Here is a 12,233-nt window from a genome sequence, read left to right on the forward strand (position 1 = left end):
TTTATTATTTTAAACTGTACAGTTATAATTTTGAGATTTGCGCAGGGGTCGGAATGGTATGTCGTTAACTTTTTAGAGTTAATTATAACTGTTTTATCATATTTACAAAGATACGATTTAAAACAAGCTCACAGGACATGATATTTTAAAAATTTCATTTTTTACTATAATTTCTAAGTATTTTAATATTCTTAATATTTTTTTTTAACACAGAGGGTAAATGAGCATGTGGTATACTTGATGGTAAGTGCTTACCGCCGCCCATAATCACCCGCAACACCAGAAACATTGCAGGTGTGCTGCCGGCTTTTTAAAAAGGAATTATGCTCTTTTCTTGTAAGTTATGATGTCGAATAAGTTCGGATATATTACTTTTTCTTATTTTATGACTTTCAAGATATTGATTTTTATATACTTTTTAGGAACAACACAATATAATTTTGAATGCTATCATCATAAAATTATATCTTTTAAGCAGTTCGCATTCACCTTTTTCTAGGTCTTTTTTTCCTTTGCATTCATACACTTTCGAATTTATTCGATCACATAGTATTTTAGTAATATTATCACCAGAGAGAGACTTTGTACAGAATCCGTTTGCTTGGGTACCTCTGTCTCATTCGTGTTTTAACCGTGAAGCAGTTGTGTTTGCATGGCTGTGTTTCGGTTTGAAGGGTGGGATATGGCAGTGAATTTATAGGATACAGAGGAATAACACCTGAGTCCTCAGGAATGGCAACGCATGGGGGGTATCATGGGCGAAACAGTATACTATATATTATATAGCATATTCTATTATAAAGCTATTTTACCTGATTATTATTATTGCCTATTATGGGCGAGGGATGGGCAGCAGCGTACCTCTTAAAACATCTCTAAAGCCTGACTGCGGTTACCAATCCGCCTGTCAAGCGTAGCAACTACTGCAAAACCCCCAAGGGGGAGGTTTATGTTATGTTCAGCAGAGGACAGTTAAAGGCTGATATGATGATGATTATTATTATTATTGCCTAGATATTTGTTAAAAATTCGTGTTTAGTATTTTCGTGTAACATATTGTCGTAACGTACTTTATCACGTGTATTGTTACGAATCGTCACTAATCCGTAACGAAAAACGTTTGGCGCTAAATAGTTGAGCAGTACGATTATTTGTCATTCAATTACCCGGAAACTACACGATCGACAATGCGAATCAATTTTTAACCGACTTTAAGAAAAGAAGGTATTTAATACTACAGAATACAATTTCAAATATACTATATATTTTTAATTTATCCTAATGTACTTGTAAGTATAATAAAATTATCAGTTTTTCTACTATATTATGCATATATTATACATATAAATTTTCACCTTAAATCGCTCTATCTATTAAAAAAACCGCATCAAAATCCGTTGCGTAGTTTTAAAGATCTAAGCATACATAAGGACAGACAGATGGGAAGCGATTTTATTTTATACTATGTAGTGATGATCTGTATCTGTATATAGAGTGACAGTATAATATATTTTTCTCAAACATGCTTGGAAATGTGAGCATTATTTTGACAATCTTCTTTGAGATAAATCAAAATTGCCGTACTGGCCAGATACAATCGGGCAAAGTTGTATGAAATTCCATATCTGTCGTGTTTTGCGGCCAGATAAATTACTATGTAAACTCATATCTGTCCTGTAATTTAAAAATGGAATGACTTTTTACTTCGAAACATAGCTACCAAGGAGGTAACTAATAAAAGGTTTCGAACTGGCTTGCAAATAGAAAGCTGTTTATTGGAAAAAAAACAAAGGAACATTATGGCGCGTGAAAAATTATTATTGTTCGTTATTCGTCATTGAACTTAAAAAGTAAAATTGTAGTAATGTACTATATTTTTTTTGCACGAACTATTGTAATTTGTTGAATATATGTTATTTTACTATTGTAATTTGTTGAATATATATTATTTTACATAATTTCTTCCAAAAAAATTTGTTTTGTGTGTCAAATCTAATTAGTTAGCTGTAATAATAATAATCCACCCATGCTACATTACGTAAATTAAAAATTATACCCTACATAGTAACCTAACAGACGGATGCACTATTTTAATACGGAAGACTCGATTTTTTTTTGTTTTTACCCATGTTTCTTTTTTGCTCGACAAGCTTTTATACTCCTCGCTTTGTTTCAGCAATTAGCGCTAATTACTGATACTACCAGTTGGATTTGAAATATTATCTTTGATTTTTATAGGTGATTTCTTAAAATAGATATATGTAATATAATCTTGTAATTTATAAATAAATAATTAATTATAAATTGATAATGATTTAAGACACAGCTAAGACTGACATTGCTAAAATTTTATTATTAAACTATTTATTAATTAATTTTACAATATGAATATAAATAATTATAAACTACAGAATATATTAAATAACTATATAATTCTAATAACAATTACGATATGAATAGATACACACCGATACTTAAATAATGAATAATAATAATAATAGTAAGAAAATACGTAGTACATCGTGATACAATTTCAATGACTGGATAATATTGTAACAGATCCTTAGACTATTTCTAAAGTAATAAAGTGTTGTCCTCCTCTCTCGTACTTGCTGTGCCCAACAGGGTCCATAATTGAAATGTTACCTACTAAATATATTATGGAATGCAATAAGAAATAAATAAATGTATATGCTATTCAAATCCATAAGAAGACTACGGGAGAAGCTGTGAATTACAGCTAGTTATATATGAAAGAATAAAATACACACTTTTTCTTTAAATGTATTAGGTTAGTTAAAATTTACATTTTAGTTGGTACCTCTCTCTGTAAGTAAGTACGTATTTTATTGATCAAAATAATAAAGTCAAATAAAAAAAAAAATATATACCCTATAACTGGGTATCCTTTGATGTGTGCCGAATCCGTGTCTGATCAAATATTTATAATAATTTATTGCATGTCGATATCGACAAAGGGTTGGCTATAAAAAATGAGACAGTTTCACGCACTATTAACCTATTAAGCAAATCAAACCGTATAATGCAAGGTGCTATTTTCCAAATATACCGAGCACATGTCGTATTTTTATCGAATATTTGTCGTAACTAACATGTGTATAAGTTTAAAGTTACACTGCACTATTGTTGAACTTAAAAATAAATTAAATGCGTATTTATATTTTAAAAGGCCGGCAGCACACCTGTAATGCCGTAGGTGTTGTGGGTGACCATGGGCGGCGGTAGTCACTTACCATCAGGTGAGCTGCATGCTCGTTTGCCCCCTGTGTTGTAAAAAAAAATTGTTATTGTATTTATATATCTTGATTATATAGATAGAGCATAGAGCCTCAAAAAAACTTTTTGTCAGCTAATTGTCAAATTAGCTGACAAAAGCTTTTTTTTATCAGTATTCTATATATTAACGCATAATATGTATCTTGACGTATTCTTTAATAAACAAAATGAGTGTTTACGCATTAAAAAAAGATGCATAATTTATAAGACAAAATAAATATAGAAGTTACAAATGAATCACTCATAACTACGAGTATTTATCACGCAAATTTGTATGAAAATGTTGAGCCGTTTTTCTCGAAGCATTTGTATGAAGACATTCTATCTATATAATATAAAGTGTGTCCTTTTTTTGTAATAATTGTATGTTGCTTGCAGTATATTTATATTTTTTTTTTATACAACTTAGAATGGCAAACAAGCTGACGGCCCACCTGATGGAAAGTGATAACCGTCGCCTATAGACATGAGCAATACCATGGACATAATAGAGTATACTGTTTCGCCCATGATACCCCCCATGCGTTGCCATTCCTGAGGACTCAGGTGTTATTCCTCTGTACCCAGTAAATTCACGCCATATCCCACCCTTTAAACCGAAACATAGTTATGCAAACACAACTGCTTCACGGTTGAAACACGAATGGGACAGAGGTACCCAAGCAATCGACTTTTGTACAAAGTCTCCCTCTGGTACAAATATAAATAACTGCCTACCGTCAAGTTATTAATTTTTCTTTCGTGTCGTCTAATTTGTATTTACTATATTTTTTAAGCATTTAATTTTTGTTACATATCAACTTTTTTGTATTTAGTATATTTTTTTTTTATCCTTCGTGGTTAACTCGTCCACCGTAGATATTGTTTCATTCATCATTCTTTATACAAAAACGATAAAAAAAAATATTTATTTTTAATTTATTAAAAACGCCCCGTAGATAGATAGATAGATAGATACTCTTTATTGTTTCCTCCAAAACATTACAATAGTAAACTTATTATAGATACAAACAATTACAAACAGTATTTTTTAATAATTTTTTACTATTTTAAATTGAATAAATGATTTTAAAATATTTATTTTAATTTTTCATTTATTATTATTGTATTTTTTCTTTACTATTTGTTATTTTAAAGTGTCCCCCATAGAGTCCGGCACAGTGGGCGTATTCGTCACTTCACCTACGACCCCTTACACATATAACAGGGTGCATGGTGTCCCAGCCCATAGTGCAATTCTACGCACGCGCGGGAGCACAGCGCCGCCCCAGTCTAGTCATGGACAATATAGACTTTAAGTTTTGCAAATAGACTTTAGATTTTTATTTTTTATATTTCTTCTTATAGTTTATTTTTAATAGTAATATTTTTTTTTTTATAAACTTATAATAATAATAGTGTTGTGTGAGATTGTGAACTTTAGTGTTGTGATTATGCTATAGCATTCAAAACTACTAGGAACTATTAATATTTTTGAGGTAAGATTTTAATTAAAAATATATTATTAGAATATTTATCTAGAAAAATAGCACTTGCCTATATGCTATAATATCTTCAATTTACATACAATACTTTAAAAAAAAAAAACTTTAAAAAGTAAATCAAGTTCTAGAATTTTTTCAAGTAATTTTAAACTGTTTAATAATATTCGAAGCTTAAAATTATTTAGAGAAGCAAATAAAAACAAAACAGAATGAAATAAAGAAAAGGATTAATTATTTACATGTAATTACATTACCTCATTGAAATAATTACAAAGTAAAATCGGCCAAGTGTGAGACCTATGACTCATACGCGAAATACAATGTAAACTGAAGATTTTTTTACTGAAATATGTTGTTTTTATATATTTATATATATAATATTTACAAAAGGAAAATTTGAGGTAACAGCCGACCGATTGAGTGCTAAGTAAATTGGTAATACGTATAGGTTACGTATTATATTGTTAAATCTTTATTGTACATAATTTATATTGGATACATTAAAAGATTTGATATGCAATAGCGGACTTATCCCGTAAAGGGATTTATTACAGTATGTAATTAATTACTAATTAAAATTTGTATTAGTATTATGTATTTTGAATTCCTATCCGCATTCTATAGTCGAATCAATCTACTTTCCACCGCTTCAATTCATACACAAACCCTTATTATAAATATTGTATAACGACTAGAAATTAATTGTAAAGTCATTAACTTTCCGGCGTGGCCACGCTTGGACGGTCACCGTCGGCGGCAAACGGTCGCGTGCCGGCCGCGTGCGGCAGGTGGCAGCGGCCACAGCCCCCGGCTCGAAACACAAGTGTACAGTAATTAAGATATCTGATCTGATATTTAAGTCAATATCTTATTTAGTAATTCTTACTATAGCTGATAAAAAATAGCTGGCTTTATATCACTGTTTTAGAGTGTTTGTGACTATGTTATCCGATTGTGTTGCCATTTATGAATAGATTTTCACTCTTTTTTTTTTCAATCGATAAGATATGTTTCCTTAGCTAAACTACCTAAGCTGCTATTTTCTTTTACAAAGTAATAAACTGCTTAATGCGAAGCAAAATTTAGATATATGTGAACAGGCAATACATAGTTAAATTTTTTGTTGGGAATCAATATATATCTAGTCTTAGTATATATAGTATATCTCGTAGTCTTTATATATATATATAATATTAACAAACATAAATAGTAATAATCCAAAATATAATAATAAAGCTAAATTATAGTTACATGCGTTGACATAGTAATTCGTCATTGTATCAACAAAGTATTTTAAAGTTTAATCAATTTATGAGAAAAAAACAGTCTATTAGATTCATGAAGATATCATGCAACATACACACAAAAGAAATAAAGAACATCTCCTATTCAAAATTTAAAGAATCTACAGCTGTTTCTATACAGCTTTACTTCTATAGTATTTAGCAGAAAATGTAAATCCTTTTTCTTTCTTATAGGCACTGTCATTGGTCACGGAATGCCCGCCGGTATTGTTATTAATAATCAAATCATAAACTCACCCCAAATCGGAAATCTGGCGGAAATAGGAAGTGATAAAGTTCAACTGACTTGGTGTATCACGCGATCTGGTGGTAGGGTGTCTCACCTGTCACAGTTGGACACGAAAATTATACTGGAACAAACAGTAGGGTGCACTTTTTCATGTAGCTGTACGGATATTACTGAATCGGTGTTTTGTTTTATTCTGATATTATTAACTCGTGTATTTCCTCTGAACCCGAAAGAAATAGTTCGAATCTTGAACATTTAAAGTTGAAAGTACGAAATTGTTAAGTCCCACTACTGGAAAAATGCCTCTTTCCGTGGCTTATGTAATAAGATACAGTAAAATAAATTATTCTTAATGGAACTACATAGATATAAACGGCCTAAATTGAACTAAATATTAAACGATTAAATTATTTAGCTTCAAATTTGATAGGTCATGACTTTTTTTTTATACAACTTAGAATGGCAAAGCTGACGGCCCCCCTGATGGAAAGTGGTAACCGTCGCCTATAGACATGAGCAGTACCATGGACATAACAGAGTATACTGTTTCGCCCATGATGCCCCCCATGCGTTGCCATTCCTGAGGACTCAGGTGTTATTCCTCTGTACTCTGTAAATTCACGCCATATCCCACCCTTCAAACCGAAACGCAGTCATGCAAACACAACTGCTTCACTGTAGAAACACGAATGGGACAGAGGTGCCCAAGCAATCGACTTTTGTACAAAGTCTCCCTCTGGTACTGTATAGTTTTGCTTCCTCAATAAGTATAGTCTAAATATAATCACTAATTTTTTTTATTGAATATAAGTATATTTTAATTCTCCTTCTTCTTAGAGAATCTATGGCAAAATAATAAACTACATGATTGCAACCCAAAACTTAGTATATTCAAATTTTTGGTAATAATCTATTTAAACATGATTATTAACTATTTTGAAATAAAAAATGAATAATGGATAGATAAGAAAATAAATACAGTTAAAGAAATTTATAAATTCTTATCACACACATAAGCAATTGTAAATAAAGTTTAAATTTTCTTTTCAGGTAACCTCAAAATGTTCAGCACGAGTTTTGAAGATTTTTGCGACTTCAACGACAGTATTTGCAGTAACGATTCAGGTTTTGAAAGGTCCTATGCAGACTCCTCAGCTACTCCAACGTCAGCAAACAGTACGCCTATAAAACACGATACTATAGATCTAGGTGTATCTCTCACACCAACCAAAGACACCATTATTCGGAGGAAACTATTTACAGATGATTACGAATACTCTTATCAAGAACCTTTGGATATTAAGAAATTTGAAAATAGTATTAAAACCACGTCAACTCCCATAAAATCTAAAGAAAGAAAGGCGAGAGATCCCAATAAACCGAAAAGGAAATATGCTAATGGAAAAAACAGAGTGACAAGATCCAAAAGTCCAACGCAAATAATGAAAATAAAAAGGAATAGAAGAATGAAGGCCAACGACAGAGAAAGAAACAGAATGCACATGTTGAACGAAGCGTTGGACAGACTCAGGTGTGTTTTGCCAACATTTCCAGAAGACACGAAGCTAACGAAAATCGAGACCTTAAGATTTGCACACAATTATATTTTTGCTCTTAGTCAAACCTTAGAATCTCTAGATAATATAAATGCTGGGCAAATACCATCCGAAGGGTTTGCTTTAAATTACGAAAAACTACAAAATTACTCTACTATTGGAGAGAAAGTAACCAAAGATGCCTTTAGAGATATATTTCTTGTACCCAACAAAACTGAGGAGTACAACAGCGATGGCAGTTACAGATGTTTTCAAGGTTTCAGTAGACCTTTTCCCAATGGATCTAATTTCATGCAAACTCCTGAAGGTGTATTGATAAATGTTGGAAATGTTACCGTGTCTGTTAATAACAAGGGTGGTAATTGTATAACGTCCACGACTGGTAGCGGTTTCTTTACAAATCCATCTAGTTTCGAAAACAATACAATCCAAGAAAATTGTTATAGTCAAAGACAGTTTGCACCGTGTAAAAATACTATTGATGCTTACAATTCGAATGTACATAATAACACGGAGGAGTATTTTAACCATGCAAACTATGAAATATTTAAAAACGCTTTTGAGAATGCTAAAAACAAAAGACCAGTAAGAAATGAAGCTTATTTAAATAGTTACGAGGCATACCCAAACGCTATGTATGGATACAATGAGAGAAATTGTAATGACAATTATTATTGTCAAAATAATACATATTATAATGAACAAAGAAATTATAGAAATTTTTATAATAGAACGAATAATGTAGTAAATGCACAAATTTAAATTATTTTTGATAACAATATACAAAGACAATGTATATTAAAAACTAGTCATTGTTTAAGGATGAAAATATATATTTTGTATTTTTTTTTTTAATTCAGGTACTTGAAGACAATAACGAAAGAATTGATCAATTGTGGAATTTGACTATACCAAAGTTTATAACTAGTCATATTTGTAAAATTTTAAATAAATATAAATATTTTTGAAATGTCTCTTGTTAATTATTTCACTGATTGGAGGAATGTAAGAAAAATATCAAAATTACTAAGCTAATTGATTGATTGATTTATTTATTTATTTATAAAAGACACACCAACAATATGCTCACAATAATTAAGCAGACAATATACAATGTTATTAGTAAGTAAAGGAGAAAAACTACTATTAAAAAATGCTTAAATCTAAGTTTGAACAAAAAAATCTTACTCTTCACTACCAAGCTTAAGGCCATATGAACACATCAATTAAAGGTGTATACAGCTCTCACAGATAAGCGTCAATGATAACTCACAGATAAGATTCATTATTGTAATTATACATTACTAGTGTTTTTTTTTTTTTTTCATTTCGTACTCTTTTCATCAACATGACTAACAATTCTAATAGTTTTAAGTGCATCTTCTAACGTTCTTAGAATTTGCAAAAGTTCTATCAATTTAAAGGAAATTACTTTATTTTTGTTCTATTAAAATTATGCCATCAGAGATTAATTCAGATTTATCTAAGATATATACGATATATGGTTACTAAAGCGTTCCATTAAACAAGTTAACGGCCTCCAACCACAGTTCGGTTCAACGATTTTTTTTTTTCATCTCCCAATTAAACATATATAGAGCTGCACACTTGATTTACTGTATAATAATAAAAGAAATGAATATAAATCAAATTGGAACAATGGTCGCTAAAGAGCGAAAAGTTGTGAATGGTAGTCGCACCCCTATGGATATCCATTGTTCAGGCACTGAGAGAACTAGTCCAATTTATTATTAACGATATTCGTCCCTATGTTATGGGAATAAGGACGGTTGTAGATGTAAACGCGTATTACAGAAAATAGGGGGCACCCGTTTTGGATCGAGTTACGTAAACTAATGTTTGCATTGGAAATTCGTAACGGTTTGAAATATAATGTCTGTGTTTAGCGCTTAACTTCCACTATGTATGTAAGTGGACATCGAAGAAAAGCCAATATTCGGATGTAAAGTCTGAAGATTGATGAATGTGAAGGAAGAGAAATAGGTCTGTTTGAATCGAAGCATTTGGCGTTCCATTGTTTCTGCCTACTCCAATGCGAGACAGACGTGACATATCGTCATAGTTGTAGAATACTGACGGATCTTTATATGTAATCTTTGTCAGATCCGTCAGTATTCTACGACTATGACGATATATGTATGGGTGTATGTATATTTATGTACATCCGTCATACTAGTGAACGGGTGCTGTCTGTAGGGACTGATCTGATCTGGTAACTGCAACCGATTTTTTTTTATTGTTTAAAATATATAATTATTTTAAATTTTATAATCTGATACTGCTTGGTGGTTTTTATTCACACAAATTTATAATTTTAAACAATAAAAAATCTGATACTGCTTGGTGGTTTTTATTCACACAAATTTATTATTTATAACAGTTGAACTTTTTAAAAAAAAAAAACAGCTGAGTTTCTTGGCCGTTCTTCTTGACCGAAATAATTTTCAATCTATTCTCGATAATGATAACAGTAGACAGTAGTACTAATGTGAAATAAAAAATTAAGACTTTATTAAACAATTTGAAATATGTAATTTGATTTTATAATCATCATATACATCTGCTAAGTATATAAAATAAAAGACGCACATATGTTATTGTGCTAGTTTACAATGTTCCTCAGAATGCAAAATACAACTTTAGCTATTTAAAATAAAAATAAAAATCATTAATTGCACAAAAAAAAAACAGCTTCAATTGTGGTAAAATCAATAATTTTTATTTAAAAACTAAACTACTGAACTGTTTTTTTTTAATTGCTATGGACCAATTTGTAAGTATGTAGTGTTCTTTCAGACAAAAAAATTCAAATCGATTTATAACTGACGGGAGTTATGAAGAAAAAATTCAACTAATTTGAGAACCACTGTCTCTTTGAAGTCTAGTGAACATTTTGATAATTGTAATCAATCAGTGAAAGCCTTCTCGCTAATTTAGCTTTCTACTAAAATAATAATTACATCTCTAAAATGTATCAGCAGTTGACTGTCCACTGTTGAACATAGCATCCCCCATAAGGGGGATTTGCCAGTAGTTGCCACGCTTGGCAGGCGGGTTGGCAACCGCAGTTAGGCTTTTAGATATGTTTCAAGAGGTACGCTGCTGCCCATTCCTCGCTTTCCCTTAGTCGCCTCTTTTGAAACTCACAGGAAAGGAAGAGGTGACCTATTTCTATGCCGGTTTAATTACATTACAAATATCAAATCCGTATATTTTTATTTATTTTAATAGTTAGGTATCGGTTAAATGCAATACAATAAAATAAATAAATCTTGTTTAAAATATAAATAAATGTTGTAAAATACATACTTACAACTCATATAACATAAAGACATATTTAAAAAAATAAAAATGAATCATCAAGTGTTGTTAAGCACAAAACTCGATGATGGCCGGACCAATTCATTACTAATTAACTGGACCAATTAAAATATATTATGTTGCAGACCGGGGAAGGTTTTATGAAGGAAAAATTGAAAAGATACCCGAGTAATGTTAAAACTTAATTTTTATCTTTCCCATACAAACTATTATTTTAATTGAACGACGACTACGACGTAAAAACAAAACAGAGGGCCTATCATAAAATATTTCACGAAATTTCGGGGTCGAACGAGACACAAATTTGATGTTAAAAATATAATTATATATTCCGTTTAAAAATATTTAAAATATCGTTCCTCTGGACTATTAGGATAGGATTTATGATGAACGAAATGTTAAGCTCCATTTACTGGGCCGATTTCGGTATGAACGAAAACACGAAATTGAGTCCGAAAATTCGGAAATCCATTTCATGGTACATATTCGTCACGGACTATTTGCCCGTGAGATTTAAAATACAGCGACAGGAAATTGACTTCCGAAATCAATTCAAACAATTATTTTTACTCGACGTCAATAATTACAGGTAATGTTTTTGTTACATTTGATTTGAAACAAAAGCTGTTTTTTTTTTAGTATAATATACAAATTGTATCCCACAACTTCGACCATATGAATCAATAATTAAAGTACCCTATATGCTAAGTTAGAATCTATCCGTGTACGAAAATTTAATAAAATCTGTCCTCATGGGCGACACAGTATACTCAGTTATGTTCGTGGTACTGTTAATGATAATGATAATGATTTATTTGCTCGAAATGCGGTACAAAGGTCTTAAATGGTAACTGAGCTACACATTTCGCCTTATCTAAAGGCATGCAAATTTTGTCTTAGCACATGTTAGTTAGTCTTTAGTGGCTAACATTTATCAATTACGTATGTCCAATTAATTATTCTAAATACATAATAATTGTTACATTGAATTAGTTAATTATGTCAACATTTAAAAATAGTA

The 12,233-nt window shown here is 30.8% G+C and overlaps 1 protein-coding gene across 1 annotated transcript; it reads left to right on the forward strand.

Moving 5' to 3' along the window:
• The first annotated feature begins 4,240 nt into the window (after positions 1–4,240).
• On the forward strand, positions 4,241–8,763 carry LOC113523436 (basic helix-loop-helix neural transcription factor TAP). Its single transcript, XM_052896503.1, has 2 exons — positions 4,241–4,775; positions 7,365–8,763. The coding sequence occupies exon 2, from the start codon at positions 7,376–7,378 to the stop codon at positions 8,630–8,632; it is 1,257 nt and encodes a 418-aa protein (XP_052752463.1). The 5' UTR covers positions 4,241–4,775; positions 7,365–7,375; the 3' UTR covers positions 8,633–8,763.
• Positions 8,764–12,233: the final 3,470 nt, after the last annotated feature.

Source organism: Galleria mellonella, unplaced genomic scaffold, assembly GCF_026898425.1.
Source record: "Galleria mellonella isolate WM207_F2 unplaced genomic scaffold, CSIRO_AGI_GalMel_v1 utg117, whole genome shotgun sequence".
Classification (NCBI taxonomy): domain Eukaryota; kingdom Metazoa; phylum Arthropoda; class Insecta; order Lepidoptera; family Pyralidae; genus Galleria; species Galleria mellonella.